This window comes from Alexandromys fortis, unplaced genomic scaffold, assembly GCF_014885135.2.
Source record: "Alexandromys fortis isolate MF-2015 unplaced genomic scaffold, M_Fortis_MF-2015_v1.1 scaffold_219, whole genome shotgun sequence".
Classification (NCBI taxonomy): Eukaryota; Metazoa; Chordata; class Mammalia; order Rodentia; family Cricetidae; genus Alexandromys; species Alexandromys fortis.
The window spans coordinates 1,404,234-1,421,764 of NW_026068092.1; the positions used below are offsets into that span (position 1 = coordinate 1,404,234).

A 17,531-nucleotide genomic window follows, 5' to 3' on the forward strand; every position below is an offset into this window, starting at 1 on the left:
GGCGGCCTGTGTAGTTACCTACTAGATGCCTCTGATAGCGTAGCCTATGTAGTTACCTAGTAGATGCCTCCGACAGGGCGGCCTGTGTAGTTAACTACTCGATGCCTCTGTGTTGCACTGGCTGTCCTGGAACTCACTCTGACCTTGAATTCAGAGATCTGCCTGCCTTTGCCTATGCCTTTCAAGTGCTGGGACTACAGGCATGTCTCAGCGTGCTCAGCTCATACTGATTTTCCTGAGGGGCGTTTTCTTTACTTTACAATGGGCATACTGCTTTTGTTTTCATGGTAAAGTAAAACAGAAGACATGGGCTGGGGATGCAGTCAAGTTGGCAGAGGACTTGCCTAGCATGCACAAGGCCCTGTGTTTGATTGCCAAGCTACATGTATACAACTGAGTCTGTCTGGCAGCATTTCTGGAACTCTTGACATGAGTTTGGAAGCCAACCTGAGCTACATGAGATGTGATCTCAAAAGAAGACAGTGTGGCTTCCTAGGGCTCTGCTGTGCAATGCTGTGCACTGTGTGCAGCTGTTAGGTTTCCACCGAGCATCCAGATCCTCAGTAGTGCCGATCACATTTTAAGCACTCACTGACATTGAGTTGTATGGTCCAGATCACTGCGGACAGCCACCATGGGCAAACGTTTTGCTGGTCCAGAATATTATAGAGTTAGCTGGGAGGAGTCATTGCCATATAGAAACCTAGTGGACTCCACTCTGTGCACCTGATGATTTCATGGACATAGTCTGTACACATGTCCCCCACCTGTGTATTCCTTTGTGTGCGGCATTGTGTGAAGATGATGAGAGTAGAATGCCTGAGTGTGCCTTCATCACAGGGCTTTCCATATGAGTGAGTTTATTGTAGGAACCCTGATAACTGAAAGAACTTTAGAATTCCTTTTCCTACAAAGGAAAATGTATCTATAATTCTAGCAGATGGAATTCCTGCCTTGCCTGAGGGCCCACATGCAGGAACTGCACATAGTCATGGGACAGTTGTGTAGTTTTCTTCAGAGGTGCAGAGGCCTCTTGCTCAATGTGCGTTGGGTTCACAGAGTCAGGTGGAGTTGTGGGGATAGATGACTTAACAGAGGACTCTGTGGAAACTAAAGGTCCCCAACATTTTGAGGGTGTGATGTATGCCAGATCTTGAGCAAGGTTCTTCATGTGTAAAATCGCATTAGCTCTCACTGTGGACAGTGGGAAGGAGCAGAAGGTAGCGTGCTGAGGATCAGGACTCAAGTCCTGTCAGTAGACTCTCCTAGGAACCCTTAGCCCTGCTTTTGTTGCTGCTCTGACAGCCTTGTTCTCTCTCTCCTGTCTGTGCATCTCTTGGACTAAGTTCTGGCCTGGGCCTTATCCTGCCTCTGTCTCCTACTGTGAACTGAGTGGTTCTTAGGGTCTATAGTGCTTCCTAAACCCAGAAGGCAAGGGAGTTCATTGGAGGAAAGGAAAGAGAGAAAAATAGAGAAAAATAGATGAAAGGTACTTGAAAAAGTTTGGGCCACTTTCATAGAACACTATGGCTTGATTGACTGAGCCATCACTGTTAGATACCACCTTAAGTCCACCCAGACTTATTGATTGTCCTGTGAGGTCCTGGCAGGTAGGGACATGTCCATGCAGCTCTGGGCTAGTGTGCCGGAGACAAACACATCAGCTGTAGGAGTCTGGAGCAGTACAGTGTGGCCAGAGCATCTAAGACAGGTTGTGCTTTGCTTTGCTTTGCTTTGATTTGATTTTTTGTTTTATTTATTTTATTTTTTTTACTGTTTTTTTGAGACAGGGTTCCTCTGTGTACTGAAACTCAGTCTGTAGCTGGCCTCGAACTCAGAGATCTTCCTGACTCTGTCTCCCAAGTGTTGGGATTAAAGGCATGTGCCACCATGACCCAGCTGGCTTGATATTTTTTTTTTAAGCACATTCATTTTTGCTTGCCTCGTCAGAGGAGAAAGGCCCTGAGAGTACTTAAGGGAGAGAACCAGTGGAGAAAAGGCTGCAGGCTGCCTCTGCCATACAGTATAGCTGTCTGACTTCAGCCCTTCCTTCCTGTCATCACCAGGGCCAAGCCAGCAGCATCCCCAGTGCCTGTCTGTGAAACATGGTGAATGTAAGCAAGCAGACCATGACAAGAGCTCCTTGCTTCTCTGGAGTGGGACTCCAAGTTCTTGTTCAGTACTGGGTCAGGAGCAAGGACAGTTTTAAGTGCTAGGCAGGTATAGGATCCAGAAAGGAGCAGAATCACAGTGCCTGCCTGTCTCAAGGTTCTCTGTGGCCCTTTGAATTGACCCCCATCCCCAGCTGTGGTTCCTCTGGTCTCCTGGGTTTGTTTTGTTTTTTTGTCAGTCTACCCAGACTCTTCCTTCTGACCCAATCATGCTATATAGTTCCCACATGATCTACCTAGCAAACTGTCACCATTGTTGAAGCCCCATGTTTACGGTGCCTGGTCTTTCCCTGAGCAAGTCACCTGACTGGTTGCCGAGTTCCTGCCTATAACATGCAAGTGACAGATGCTGTACAAGGGTCTGTCTTCTAGAAGCTCTTCCTCAGGTGCCACCCGGACTTTTGTTAGCACCTGTGACATGCCCATGCCTGGGCTAAGAATGTGTCCGTGTCCCATTGCCCGCCCCTTCCCTGATAGAAGCCCCAAGAACAGCAGCACCCCTCTGGTTCTTCCCCACATCCTTGCTCCTTGCTAGGTCACCTCTGGCTAGAGATGCTTTTTGGGCTGCTCCTTTGTACCAGGGATATCTGTGATGACTAAGACTTGAACAACTTGGCACTGACTCCTAGAAGGTTCTAGGGGGCTGGAGTTTCCAGATCATGGAGGTGAAAGGGTATCCTTGGTTTGTTTTCCTTCCTATTAGAAATCTTTCCCTGCCTCCCATCCTCTGGGGCCTGCCAGCTGCCCTGGCCTGGGGCAGCCAAAGAATCCAGGTTGACCCCACACTCGGTCTCCTGGAAGTCCCAGAGCTGGTAAAACCCTGGTGAGGTTTGCTGGGGCACATGCTGCTTATGTGGGTCTGGAAGAGTCTCATGTGTACATAGGCTGGGTGCAGCCTGGACTATGCTAGGGGAAGAGAATCATGACACTGATGTTCAGGCTTCCCAACAGGGAAGAGACCCTCTTGTCCCCAAAGGCATGACCCTTTGGCTGGGCTCTGCAGGTTTTACCTATGTTGGAGGCTTCTCTATCCCCTATGCTCCTCTGATTATTGTTCCTTCATGTCTTAGACCACTGCCTCTTGTCTTGGGTAGCTGCTTTGATCTCTGCTATGTCATCAACAAAGGCAGAGGGTGTCAAAGTGTGTGTCCTGTGCCCAAGTGTGAGTGTTAAGGTAGGACATGAACTGTGAAATTTCCTACTTTGTAGCCCTGTTCAGTCCTGTGACCCTCAGGGTGCCTAACTGTCCCATGTAGTATGCCTGAGCCAAGGAACACCTACCAGGAATAGCCGCTGCAGCAGTATAAAGTGTGGGTAGGCAGTTGGCACAGAGAAAGGGAAGGGATTTCAGGGTCTCTTGGGAACATGTATGAAAGCCCAGGCCAATAGGGCAGGGCTCAAACTACAACTTTTTTTGTACCCTTTGTAGTCTTCCTGGAACTGTGTGGTTCTGGGACTTTGATAGGACATGGGTTGATTTCAAGCAGGTCTTATGGTCTGGGTGACATGTGCCTGCCCTGGTATCCATGGATTCCTAATGCATCCAGCACCATAGCTGTGATGTCTGCTGAGCTCAACTCTGACCTCCTTAAGTCAGGGTGAGTCTCTGCTCAGAGGAAGACTGATGTGACTGCCCAGCAGCCAGATGCCTGACTTTGCTCTCCTGCTCCCCACTGTGCAGGGGTTTCTTGGTCACAGAGTGACATCATTGTCTGGGCCACCCTTTTTTTCTTTGAGATTTTAACTACGTTTCTTCTCTGTGGGGGTTAGTGCATGTGAGGGCAATGCCCACAGAACCAGAAGGCAGCATTGGGTCCTTGAGCTGGAATTATAGATGGTGTGAGCTACTCCAAGAGGTCTCTAGAAACTAAATTTGGGTCTGAGAGCTTATGGCCAAGCAGTCTACCAGGCCCCATGTCGTCCTTGGCCTGGCCAGTGAGGGGTGAGCAGCTGAGAAGTGCAGGTATCATTTTCCTTGTTGGACCTGTGCCTATTCCCAATTTGAGAGGTTAAGAACCTACTCATAAGTAGTAATTTTTGCCCAACAATCCACATGATGTGGCAGAGATGGTGTGGGGAGATGTGGCAGTATGGCCCCACTTGGGCATCAGTGTCTAGTAAGCTGGGAGAGGCACCTGATTGACTTGGTCTACAGACTGGCTGGCTGGCCTGTGAGCCACGAGAAGCAGGCTGTGGGGGTGCTTGGTGCACAGTGATCGACTGGGGTAGAAGTGCTTCCTTGGATGCTTGGGGCCTTTTGAGCTGGTATGGCCTCCAGGGTATCCCAGGATAGCAAGAGACCAATGGGCAGCTGTCTCTCCACCTAGAACGGCCTTCCTATGCTTCTCTGCTGAAAAGTGGGAGCAGGTATATCCTGTTCCCTTTGCCTGGTTCTGTGCTTTCAGTCCCTGGAGTTCTTAGATAGTCAGTGGCCCTGGTGCTAGTGGTGGTGCAGTCAGCCCTGTGTCTGTTGTCCAAATGTGCGCTGACAGCAGAGGGCAGCCACTATGGGCAGAGCCAGGCCTCTGAGCCCAGGGATCTCTGATACTCATCCCTTCAAGTGGGCTCTGCCATGCTAGCCAGAGGTGTTGTGGAGTCAGTGTAGTACCGTTTACAGATATGCACATGACTCCTTGGCCATCCATCTCACCTCAGTTAAGATGGGGTGAGGCGGCAGCATCTGCACAAGTCACAGCCACTTCGTTCAAGACCTCATCCTTGGACCTAGAGTCAGACAGGAAGACTCAGGGAGGCACACAGGAAGACTGTCTCCATAGGCTAGCAAAGAACCGTTTTTACTGATCCTCAGAGAAGTGTTTCCTAGGTTAGGCAGAGCAAAAAGCCTTTCTAGGCTCCCTCCTTACACACAAATGCTTGAAAAACAAGTAGTTACCACAGCTATGCCAGCCCAGAAACCTGAAATCCTCATGGGCCTCCTCCAAGGAGCCAGGCTGCCCGCCTGGCCTTCTTCCACCCTCTTGGATACCATGTGCTGTATGCACCCAGAGGTGAGGCTTGTGCCTGAGTGTATAACATCTTGGGAAAAAAAAAAAAAAGGGTATAAGATGAGAGGTCGGACCAGTGGGTGCTTTGGGAAGGGTGCATGTATAGCATGGAGCTGGCTAAGTCTCTTCACTTCCAGGTCAGCCAAAGCAGCCTCACCATGCTGTCCTCACCATCGCCGGGCCAGCAGGTGCAGACCCCACAGTCGATGCCCCCTCCTCCACAGCCCTCCCCACAACCTGGCTCACAGCCCAACTCCAATGTCAGGTAGGCTGCTGGGGGTGCACACATGCTTCATCCTCCCTTCACCCCTTTTGACCTGGCTGGCATGGTGTTCTGGGCTCAGACCTGCTTTTATTCACTTGGCTGCAGCTCCGGCCCTGCCCCATCCCCCAGCAGCTTCCTGCCTAGCCCCTCACCACAGCCTTCTCAGAGCCCAGTGACAGCACGCACCCCACAGAACTTCAGCGTCCCCTCCCCTGGACCTTTAAACACCCCTGGTAAGTTGGGCCTGGGCTGGGTGGACAGCTCTACAAGGCGCCTAATACCCCTTCCCCTCCCAAGGTCTCAAGTTCTGTAAAGATCTCATGGGACCCCCAGACCTGTTGTGACACCTGCCCCATAGGTTGTAGCCATCCACCTTACCCATCCTGTCCTTTGCAGTGAACCCCAGCTCTGTCATGAGCCCAGCTGGTTCCAGCCAGGCTGAAGAACAACAGTATCTGGACAAGCTGAAGCAGTTGTCCAAGTACATTGAGCCCCTGCGACGCATGATCAACAAGATCGACAAGAATGAAGGTAGGCTGGCCCAGGCCAAGACGGGGCCGGGACATGCAGGGCCTGTTTCTTAGTGTCCCCTTCCTTTCCTAGACAGAAAAAAGGACCTCAGTAAGATGAAGAGCCTGCTGGACATTCTCACTGACCCCTCTAAGCGGTGAGCACTGCTCTAGGACTTTGGGAGGGACTGTGTTGTACCACAACTCACAGAGTCCCCAAGACTTGGTGACAGTATGGGCTTAACAAAGCCCACAGCAGCTCTGTGGACCATACCTGAAGCAAGGATGACTTCACAAGTAGGTGTGTGCTGAAGCTTCAACCCTGCCTGCTGTCCCAGCACCCACCTTTCAACCCTGCCCAAGGCTTTGTGGGCCTCACACTTCCTCCTATGGTTGTTATAGCCTGCCTGGTTCATGGGACACTATCCTAGGTCCTGGTTTGTAGTGGCCCCACCTGCAGCTACCCATGACGGCTGAGTCTGCCTTTGGACTCTTCCTAACTTGCCAGTGGCCTTTGGCAGACTGCTGCGTCTCCCCCCGTGTGCTGTGGGCCCAGCTGCAGCTGTGTGCACTAATTGTAAAGACAAACCCAAATGAGGCCTATCAGAAGCTCATGGATGAATTGGGCTGCCAGGCTTCTACCGCCTATGCCCACCAGCCATAGGGTACAGTTAATGGCAGTGTTGAGGACTACGGTGTCCGTGGGTATGTCTGCACAACCACTGAGGCATCACAGCCCTGCCTGACTTCAGGAGGACTCTTCCAGTTGTCTGGCAGTCACTGCTGGGTAAGGCCTGCTGGAGCTACGCAGTCCTCCAGGCCCTCTTAGGTTAGAGCCCTTCAAGCTACAGGGCCAAAATTGCACAAGAGCTGGCCCAGATGAGACTGAGTCCTGCCGGGTCTGTTCTGGAAGACGCTAGTGGGCTGGGAGTCCTGTGATGGCTTCCAGTGGCCGAGGCCCCAGAGACTACCTGGATGGTGGTCAGGACCAGCCTCCAAGAGTTGCCTGCCCTAGCCATCCAGCAGGATATGAGTATCAGATCCATGTGTCCTCTCCCTAGGTGTCCCCTGAAGACCTTGCAGAAGTGTGAGATTGCCCTGGAGAAACTCAAGAATGACATGGCAGTGGTGAGTGGAGCCCAAGGGTCAGAAGTTAGTGCTCTCAAGGAACCCGATTTCATCTGGAAATTCTACCCAAGGAGCAAAGAGGGCAGAAGTCACTCTCAGAGCCCAATCCTTCCTTCTACCCCCTGTGTTTGCTAGTTCTGTTCAGGCCCTGCCCTGAGGATGTGGGCACTGGGGTGGGAATGAGGCTGCAGGCTAGAATGCGTTCAGAATCAGCCACCATTGTCTGCACTCTGTCTGTAGAGGCTGTGGAGGACCCTGGAGTCTGAAAGACTCTTCAAAATGATGAGGCTTTGAGCCCAGGCCACTGACCCTTTCTGTCTTGTCTCTAGCCCACACCCCCACCACCCCCAGTTCTTCCAACCAAACAGCAGGACCTGTGCCAGCCACTCCTAGATGCAGTCCTGGCCAACATCCGTTCACCTGTCTTCAACCATTCCCTGTACCGCACATTCGTGCCCGCCATGATGGCCATCCATGGCCCACCTATTGTGTATGTATACCCGGGTTAGGCCTCGTGATAAGCAGCAGCCAGAAGCTGTGTGGCATCTGCATAATAACTTTAGTCCCTTCCTCCAGGTCCCCAGTGGTATGTTCCCGGAAGCGCAGATTTGAGGAGGACGAGCGGCAGAGCATCCCCAATGTACTGCAAGGTGAAGTGGCCAGGTTGGACCCCAAGTTCCTGGTGAACTTGGACCCTTCTCACTGTAGCAACAACGGCGCTGTCCACCTGATCTGCAAGCTGGGTGAGTGTCCAGGGGTGTGGGTGTGGTGGTTTGCCATCCATGCTCAGGCCAGTCTCCAGGGCTTTCAAGCTACACACATGCTCACACGGCCTGCCACACTGCAGCTCTAGCCTCACCTCTCATTCCCTGTCCCAACTCCCCAGCTCCCCCCAGCACCTGAGTCCATGCATTCAATCCTTCTCCACCAAAGCAGGGATGAGGTGAGCAAGGTTGTGTCGGCTCGCCAGGCTGTCAGCTGGTTCACATGTGCAGTTCTTGTGTTCCAGATGACAAGGACCTCCCTAGTGTGCCACCACTGGAGCTCAGTGTGCCTGCTGACTACCCTGCTCAGAGCCCGATGTGGATCGACCGTCAGTGGCAGTATGGTGGGTGAACCTAGAAAAACCACTGGAGACCCAAGGCAGGCAGGATCATCTCTGCACATCCAGGGTCCCTATATAGCGGAAAGATACCTCACATCTCCCCAGTAGGCAGGGTAGGCTGGACTGCAGTTGCCTGGAGAAAGAAGGGCCACTGTGTCCTTTGCCCCTTGCCAACAGTTTCGGGGCACCTGTCAAGTGGGGGAGGGCAGTCAAGTTCATGGTATTCCTTTGGAGCTCTCCAAGGTGACCCAGGGCCACCAGCAGCAAGCAGTTCATGTAGCTCTGTCTGTGGGATCGGGCTCCAGAGAGAGCCCCTTGGGTGGAATAATCAATCCCTAAGGCTCTGCTGGCACACAGCAGGGACTGTCTGGGGCTCCATACAAATTCCAGTTCTTAGCACAGGAGACTAAGAGGTGGCACCCCTTCCTGGAAGTGACGCAAGAGCTGGCTCAGGGGCCGCTGCCTTGCCAGGCCCGGCACTCATGGTTGCTGCTGTGTTGCAGATGCCAACCCCTTTCTGCAGTCAGTGCACCGGTGCATGACCTCCAGGCTGCTGCAGCTTCCCGACAAGCACTCTGTCACAGCCCTGCTCAACACCTGGGCCCAGAGCATCCACCAGGCCTGCCTCTCAGCTGCCTAGCAAGCTGAACTTGAGGACCAGCGGCAACCCCTGCTGCGGAGTTCACACCACTACCATATGTTACTGGGGGTTGGCTTCCTAGAGGGCCTGGCTTAGGCTAGCTTTCCTGCTTTTTCTTCTGTCTTGGGACTGTCAGATGTTTCCCCATGCTTGTGCAGTATTGATCAGGGAGCTGTGGAGCTGATGAGGGCCTGGGGTGTTCCCAGGAAGGCTTCCCATTGATTTCTTCCAGAAGTCAGGCCCAACACTTCCTACAGCCATGCTTCCTACAGCCTTCCTGGACTCCCTGTCCACTGAGCAGCATGAGAACTCAGGTCCAATCTAAGCGTCTCTGTCACAGTACATTGTACTTGTGTCTGGAGAATGTCGAGGACATAGGAAACTCTCACTATACACACAGTTCTCCAGTCACAGTGTGGGGTTCAGGTTGTCCCTCATAAGGTACATGGACACCTCACTATGAATACTTCTGAATCTAGGGCCCAGGTTTCAGTTTGAAGGAAAGGCCAGTAAGGCAGCGGCAGCAGCAGGTTCTCTGCTGCTAGCAGGACCTCAGCTTCATGGATCTCCTCAGTGCTGTGAGAAGGACCAGCTGGGGCGGGGGCTGCCCCTGACATTCCTTTGCCACTCTTGGGTGAAGGGCCTTTGTCAGTGCTGTGAGACATGAGCAGCTGGTCAGATACGGTCATTGGGACCCACAGCCTCAGAACACCGTATTCTTATTATCTGTACCGCCACCAGAAGCATGGGCTTCCTTCAGAACGCTGCCCTAAGGCACTTGCCACGCTGGGCTGTAATGGGTAGCGCTCTGGTGAAAAGAAATTCCCCCTTTTTATATGTGCACTACTCTGTTATATGATTCTTATAATAAATTTATTATTCCTGTGTTTGTCAGGAGTTTACTGTGTCTACCTTTTGTGAGTCTAGGCCCACTGGCAGGGGTACTGTCCATCTTAGGATCCTTGGACCTCATCTACTTCCTGACATTGCCTCCTGATTCAGGCCCTGGTCTAGTTTACTGAGATTAATGTAAGGGTGGGTAGTGGAGGGGTGAGGCTCTGATGCTGGGTAGGAGTAGGCGCAGGTTGGCCACTTCTGGGTGGCATCTGCTGGCCTGAGGTAGAGTGTGATCTGGAGAAGACAGTTTTCCCTCCAGCAGGTGAGCCAGGACAGTGTTCTCAGTCACGCCCATGTACCTAGAAGGCAGCCCGCAGGCCAGTCAAGGGAGGAAGCCAGCTGGCCCCAAAATGCCGTGAGACTGCTAGTGCACAGCACCCCTAGGCCGTGCCAGTTCTGGCTGCCTAGATGGGGCAGGCCCTTCCAGAGCAGCAGGGACACCTGACAGCTGTGAGGAAAGCAGCTTAGGCCTTGGAGAAACAGTTTTATTTTCAGTCCGTGGGTAGTAGAATAACATTTTATAACGTGCTTTTGCATAGATGCAGGAATAGTAAAATAATAGAGAAAATAGACAGTTTCCTCAATTCTGAGAACAAGTACTTTATCTGTCATGGGTTCTGTCTGTCTTGGAATTTCGTGTGGCTGAAAAGTAGGGCTGATGTGAACCACTATCAAGAGAGGATGGCCGGCCCCCAGGGCGCCGGCCCAGCAGCACGGAGCGGTGCAGCCTCCGGCTCTGCACTACTTGCAGCCTTTTCTGCCGCTCAGCAAAGTTGGTTTTCAGGCTTTGCTTCAGTGCAGGCAGGATGGCACGCTCTGTCGCAGGCATTGGGCTCAGAATTAGGCTGGGTGGAGGAAAGCATGGTCAGGGCAGGCATCTGGCAGCTGCCTCAGGGTAACCTGAGCCAGTCGCTGGGCTAGGAGCAGGGCCTGCCTGGCTTTAACTCTGGACACCCTACCCTTCTGTCCCTGGGGGCATCCACTCCCTGTGCCTGGGACTTACCACTTCTTAGAGAGGCCCTTGGCGGTGACCTTGGGGAACTGCATGGACTCCTGGTCCCTGGGAAAGAAAGTTAGCCATGATGCCCACACCTCCCCTGGGCTGGGGCAGGGCGCCGGGCACAAGGCACTCACTTTGGAGAGCCCAGCCCAACCTCCTCAGCTGCAGCTTTGGGCCTTTGGTTCCCTTCCAGGAGTGACTTGAGGTGCTGTAGCTGAAAAGCAGGGAGAGGCATGGTGGGTCCAGTGTCCCGTGCCACTGGCGTGCAGGGTCATATGCCTGCCCAGGGCCTCACCTCCTGAGCCTGCAGGAGGTTGGCGTTCCACAGCTGACGGATGACCACCTCACACTGCTGCACTGTGGTGGGCTTGCGCAGGCACGGGGGCAGGCCCAGTATGGAGGCCATCCCTGTTCCTTGCCTGCCATGACTGCCCCCCACCAACGTGGCCCCTGAATTGGAAGCCTCTGCATCCTCGTCTCTGAAACATTACAGCAGCACAGAGACGACCTGTGGGAATGGTCTAGCCACCCACCCACAGCCTCCCTGCCTCCAGTGTGGAAGAGGTGGGGCTCCATTGCCCACTAGCCAGGGTGCTCCGGAGCCAGCTGTGACCCAGGTCTCTCTTCTGCCTTGTTGAGGGGAGCAACTAGCTAGCTGCCAGGTAACCTCATCCCACATGTTTCTTGCCCATAGTAGTTCCAGGAATTGGGGCTTCAGAGAAGGCAGAGCCTGACTACTGGGAAAACTGGGGTCCCAGAGTTGGCTCTTGCTCTGCTCTGCTAACCCATGTCTCCCAAAGGCAAACTGATCAGACAGATGCCGGCTCCAGTCTTGTCGGGCGCAGGAATCCTACTCAGTGGTTCTTGGTAAAAACAGACTATAGCCAGGTGTGGTGGCTCACACCTGTAATCCTCATACACAGGAGGCAGAGGCGGGGAAAGGCCTACAGGGTAAGTTCCGAGCCAGCCAGGTCTGCATATCAAGACCCTTGTCCCTGGGGACCCCACCCTCCCTCCTGGCAAACTAATTAGGCCAAATCACTTTCTGTCTCTTCTCTGAGAAAATAGCAATTTAGGGGTTTCCACTGGTCCCCTGTAGATGAGGTCAACCAGGGGTCTCTGCAGGACCCCCAGGGGAGAGAAGAAAGTAGAGGCCAGTAGAACAGTAAGCAACCTGGCAGCTGCCTGCTCCCTGGAGCCCATTTTCATCAAAATGGAGTCAGGTCTATGGAGATGCTGGTCCCAGGGTGGAAACCTATTAAGGGTAAGCTTGGGGCCCTTGGGGTGCAGGCCTGGTCCTCGGGTGCAAGCAGGCCTTACTTGGCCTGTCCCTGCACCCCAGAGGCCTTGTCCAGCTTGCTGCTGTGGAACAGGGCAGCACTGCTGAGTGACTGCTCTTCCAGCTCTGTCTTTTGGAGGGCGTCAGACTTCAGCTCTTGCTTCTTGAAGGAGCTGGGCTGGGGCTTGGTCTTGCCTTGAGAGTTGGCTGCAGGGCACACCAACAGGGCCATCACAAAAGGCCTTAGAAGCCACTGACCCATTCTCTAGGATCAACCAATGGACCCAAGTAGCCCTGACCCTGCATCAGTTTCCTCCGCTGTCCTGAAGAGAGGGAAGGAATAAAGTTGGGAGGGTGAAGCCTGTGGTAGCGCCTGCTGGACGTGCCAGATTAGTCACGTGGAGGACGCTGGCTTCCGTTTTGGGGTAGAAGAAACTAGATGCCTGGGATCTGGCCTGCGTGCGTTCATTCACCCAGGGCTGCTGCTATGAAGCTGGCTAGCCTCCTATAGAAGGTGAATGTAAGAAGAGGCTCTGTATTTTGTCTGGGCAGGGGCTGGGGGCTATGGGTGGAGCACATACCACCCTCCCAGAAGGAAACAGACTGGGTACGTGAGTTCCTCTGTTAATGACACAGCTACTCACTACCCCAAAGGGTGGGCCTGCTACAGCATCTGGCTATGCCACACTGACAGCCAGGCTTTATCCTCCTAGGGAGCCTCACCTCAAGGACTCCTGTCCCACAGACCCTTTCACTGGGTGTTTCTGTTCATAGGATACTGGGGCTGCCCCTTTTGCCAAAGACAAGGATTTTCAACTCTCTAGGCAGCACGACCCACTGACTGTCCAGCCTAGGGCCCTGGCTCACCAGATGCTGTGGAGTTGGAGGTAGACTTGTTGGACTGAAGACTGGATGTAGAGAGACTGCCTGTGGGGAAGACGCAGGGCTCAGCTGGAGAACCCGCTTCTGGCAGGGCTGTGTCTCACACTTTCTTATGGTAGCTACACACCCAGGTGAGCCCCCACAGGAGCAGTCACCCCAGGCTTCTGCAGGGGCCAGCTGCCAAGCAGAAGTCCTGTGACCAAAGAAGCAGAAGGCCCTAAGGCAGGTCTTGGATCAAGCATGGCCTCTGCTTCCACCTCCACGTCCTGCTGGGGCCGGGCCACCAGCTTGGGCTGCACTGGGTTCATAACAGGTCATCCTGCCCTGCTGAAGAGCCCTCCTATTCTCTGCATGCCTTCATGAAGAGGAAGCCCGGGCATGCCAGGATTGGGATATTCATTTCCAGGCAGACATCTTTAACAATCAGATTACCAAATGACCTGAAAGTTTATTAGGGGAGGGAACCTAGGTACTCAGCTGATGTGCCCTTGGGCTGTGCTATGTTGGAGGACCAACAAGAAGAGCAAGCCACAGTGGGCAGGAGGAAGGGCTCTGGATACTGGCTAGTTCTCAGGCCCCTAAGGCTGCTGTGGAGATAGCAGGAAGGAGTCCCCAAAGGGAGTATGCTGAGAGACACCTCACTCAAGTGTAAGGAAGCAGTGGCTCGGGGCTAGGGATCCAGGGGCAGGTATCACAGCAGCCATTGACCTACCAGGGTTATGAGGGTCAGGGGATGGGGCTGCCACGGGGCTGCTCCAGTTGCAGGAGTTCGGCTCAGCAGCCGGAGCATCTGCAGCCTCCCTACTGTTCCTACTGCACAGTTCCTAATCCTCATGCCTGTGTGCTGAGAGCCAGCAAACCAGCTGTGGCTGGGGAAAGTGGCCCATACTGGTTAGCACGCAGGCCTCGGTGCCGCCACGTGGGCATGAGTGGTGCTTCCCAGCAAACAGCTGAGTCCTACCTTTTTTCTGAGGCTTCTCGTTCATGATTAGTTTGTAGTGGAGATCTGAAAGCAAGCAAAGACTCCTTATCATCACACCTACAATCTACAGCCACTCAGAGCAGAAGTGTGGCTCCTCTTTACATGGGTCCCACCAGAAATGCCTCTGGCTGATCCCTGTCATCCCCAGGCCAGCCTGGAACAGGGCTGCTAAAGTAAGACAGGATGGCTGGCCTTCCAGGGTCCCCTGGCAATGGTTAGTGGGGTTTGACATGGGGCTGGTCCGTCAAAGCATAGAGAGGGAGTTCTAATGTAGTAGGATGCCCAGTGAAATAATCTTCGGCATTCCAGGTAGAAACAGTACCAGAAAGAGGGAGAAAACTGAGGCCACAGGTCCTGAGTGGGAGGAAGTTGAGCAGCGCTAGCTAAGGTGTGAGGCAGAGTGAATAGCAGTCATGTCACACTGGGGCCTAAAGTTCTGGGTAGGCCAAGCCTTGGGGATGGGGAGCATGTAGGGTGCCCCGCCCCGGTTGGAAGGGATGCAAGGCAGTATCCAAGCAATCCCTGCCAAAGATCTGTATGTGTTTAGTTGGTGACCATTTACTCGCATTTGCTCTGCTGTTTAACTTCCGCAACGATTTTAAACAATGAGCTGGGCCGTACTCTGCGCTGGGCAGAGTGCACAGAAGGTCCAGCATTTGCCTGGGCTGGTGGGCACAAACGAACCACATGAGGACTAACTAAGCCCTACTGTAGGCAAGCCCTACTAAAGAGAAGCCACCCACGTCCTTCCCCGCACCCGGAGACTGTTCAGAGTTGATGGCCGCGGCATTCGGGCTGTAAATGCTGGGCTAGCACCCAGAGGCTCACCCTTGTTCTCCCGCTTCAGGTGCTCTATCTCCTCGTGGAGTTTGACTAGCGTCTCCGAGTGCTGCTGCTGTAGGAACTGCAGGCTTTTCTCCAGGTCCAGGATCCGCTTCTGGGCCTCGCTGAGCCCGAGCGGAGCCTGCTGCGTCCCCGCGTGCTGCAGGCCGACAGGAGGGCGCGGGCGTGGGCGGGTCGCACTCCGGGAGCCTGGGGCCGCGGAGCTGAGGGGCCGTGCCCCGGCCGCCACCCCTGCCCCGCTCATGAAGGCGCCTCCGCCACTCAGTACCCGCTGCGGGAGCCTGGCGCCCGGTCGCCGTGGGAACGGGCGCGCCGGAGAGGGCGGGGCGCGCCATGGGGCGGGGCCTGCGGCCGCGTTCTGTTCAGAGGAACGCGCCTGCCTCCTGAACTGTTTAGTGTGCGGGTGCGTGCTTTAGCATTTTAGCTAAACTCTGTCCTCCTTGCTAGCTGGGCAGGCCCGGAGCCCCAGGATCCTCCCATCTCCCCGCCGCCCAGTGCTAAGATCCTGGGTGTGCGCCTTCCCTCCCCACTTCTCATGTGGGTGCTAGGGAACGAATTTAGGAACTCATACTGGGGCAGCAATCACTATACCTGCTGAGCCACCATCCTAGCCCGCTGGTGCCACAGCACTGATTTTTAAAGTTGGTCTTAGTCTTCCGCTTTAATAGCTTACTTTTAAACAAAGATAGTTTTTAAAAATCTTCTAACACTCATAGAATCTTTGTGGGTGTAAGAAGAAAGAAGGAAGGAGGGAGGGAGGGAGGGAGGGAGGGAGGGAGGGAGGGAGGGAGGGAGGGAGGAAGAAAATTGCCTAAACCCGTACAGGAGAGACATATAAAGAACAAGAGAGCCTTTTATTCCAGCACTTGGGAAGCAAAGGCAGGAGAATCTTTGTGAGTTCAAGGTCAGCCTGGTCTACACAGTGAGTTCCAGGACAGCCAGGGCTACCTAGTGAGATCCGGTCTCGAAAAAACAAAACAACTAACAATCTTTAACCAAAAAAAAAAAACAAAAAAAAAAACAAAGAGAGAGCTGTTTGAAGGAAGCATTTACTTTTCTGTCCAGAGAACCCAGTTAGCAGGACCTGAAATAAGAAAGCCCAACTTAGGGCTGGAGAGATGGCTCAGAGGTTAAGAGCACTGACTGTTCTTCCAGAGGTCCTGAGTTCAATTCACAGCCATCTATACTGAGATCTGGTGCCCTCTTCTGGTATGCAAGCATACATGGAAGGAATGTTGTATACATAATACATAGATCTTTTCTTTAAAAAAGAAAGCCCAACTTAGTTTTAGTCTGTAGGAGTGCATACTATTGGTGTGCCCTGCCCATAGAGGCAGTGACCCCCTAGAGCTGGAGCTACAGGTTCTCTGCAAGGGCAGGAAGCTCTCTTAACTGCTGGATCATCTCTCCAGCCTCACAGCAGGCACTCTTAGCCACTTGGAAACCAAATTGTCTGTTTGTTTGTTTGAACCACAGTCTAGTTATGTAGGACAAGCTGGCCTTGACCTCAGAGTTCTGTCTTTGCTTCCTGGAGACCAGACCATTTATTCATTTGGTCATTCGTTTATTTATTAATTTATTCGAGACATAGTTGAGCCTGTGCTGCCTGGAGACCATTCATTCATTCCTTCCTTCATTTGAGACTTAGTCCAGCTATGTAGGCCAAGTTGGCTTTGAACTCAGAGATCCATCTCTGCTTCCTGAATCCTGGGATTAAAGGCAAGCACCACCAAGTCTGGTTTCAAAACTAAATTTCTTTTCTTTTTTAAGACTTATTATATACAGTGTTCTGCCTGCACGCTAGAAGAGGGTACCAGATCTCATAATAGATGGCCATAAGACACTTTTGTGCTTCAATCTCAGCACTGCAGAGGCAGGCAGCTCTGTAATTCTGAGGCTATCCTGGTCTACATAGTGAGTTCCAGGCCAGCCAGAGCTACACAGTGAAATCCTATCTTCAAAACAAACACAGAAACAAATTTTTAAAAGCCCATTTCAAACTGATAGTGGAAGCTAACAACTATAATTCTAGCCTAGGATACATACTGAGTTTCAGCGTAGGCTACAGTGAAAAAAAGAAAAAACAAAACTCAGGGAGATGATTTAGTTGAGTGCCCTAGTTATTTTCTGTTGTGATCAACACCATGACCAAAAACAAAATGGGAAAGGGTTTATTTTAACTTACAGGTTATAGTCTGTCATGCAGAAGCCAACACAAGAACTCAAGGCAGGAGCCTGAAGCAGAAACCAATAAAGGAAGGATCACTGCTAATGGGCTTGCTCCCAGGCTGTCTAGGGATAGCACCACCCAAAGCAGGCTAGGCTAAACAATCAAGAAAAGGTGCCATGTATAACTCCTCAGCTCAAGTTCCCTTTCCCAGCTGTATCAAGTAGATAACTGAAGCTACTATGTCAGATGAGAAACTTACTGGGAAGCCTGAATTCAATCCATCAAACCCACGAGACAGAAGTCCTTCAGCTTCTCCTGTACCCTCCATACACACACTATGGCACATATGCACATACTCCGTCCCTTCCCCCACTCCAGGGGGCATGGAGGGGGAGTCAGGGTGGATATGACCAATACATTTTGTGTGTGTGTATACACACACACATATATAACTGTCAGAGTAAAAAAAAAAAACATTAAAAAGACTCATCTCATAAATATTGATAGTCATGCTGGGCACAGTGGCACACCTTTAATCCCAGCTCTTGGGAGGCAGAGGCAGGCGGACCTCTGAGTTCTGAAATCAGCCTGGCCTACAGAATGAGTTCTGGGACAACCAAGGCTACATAGAGAAACTGTCTCAAAACACCTTTTC

General features: G+C 52.7%; 2 protein-coding genes across 17 annotated transcripts in view; one reads left to right on the forward strand and one right to left on the reverse strand.

Moving 5' to 3' along the window:
- Nucleotides 1-9,720, forward strand: part of Med15 (mediator complex subunit 15) — a 63,485-nt gene extending 53,765 nt beyond the window's left edge. For 14 of the 16 annotated variants that reach the window (XM_050122915.1, XM_050122918.1, XM_050122919.1 and 11 more), the window contains 9 exons: nt 5,314-5,441; nt 5,547-5,674; nt 5,838-5,972; nt 6,045-6,108; nt 7,012-7,078; nt 7,408-7,568; nt 7,655-7,821; nt 8,088-8,186; nt 8,687-9,720. In XM_050122915.1, the coding sequence (XP_049978872.1) occupies nt 5,314-5,441; nt 5,547-5,674; nt 5,838-5,972; nt 6,045-6,108; nt 7,012-7,078; nt 7,408-7,568; nt 7,655-7,821; nt 8,088-8,186; nt 8,687-8,823 (1,086 nt within the window). In that variant the 3' untranslated portion in view covers nt 8,824-9,720. Of the gene's footprint in view, nt 1-5,313; nt 5,442-5,546; nt 5,675-5,837; nt 5,973-6,044; nt 6,109-7,011; nt 7,079-7,407; nt 7,569-7,654; nt 7,822-8,073; nt 8,191-8,686 lie in introns of all 16 variants that reach the window. The other 2 variants (XM_050122917.1, XM_050122929.1) reach the window with 2 other exon arrangements.
- Nucleotides 9,721-10,191: 471 nt separating this feature from the next.
- LOC126489038 (coiled-coil domain-containing protein 74B-like) lies at nt 10,192-15,035 on the reverse strand. Its single transcript, XM_050123021.1, has 8 exons — nt 14,692-15,035; nt 13,843-13,887; nt 12,867-12,926; nt 12,041-12,206; nt 11,016-11,199; nt 10,855-10,934; nt 10,724-10,780; nt 10,192-10,565 (listed from the first exon to the last, which is right to left on the reverse strand). The coding sequence occupies exons 1-8, from the start codon at nt 14,948-14,950 to the stop codon at nt 10,322-10,324; spliced, it is 1,095 nt and encodes a 364-aa protein (XP_049978978.1). The 5' UTR covers nt 14,951-15,035; the 3' UTR covers nt 10,192-10,321.
- Between the last annotated feature and the right edge of the window lie 2,496 nt (nt 15,036-17,531).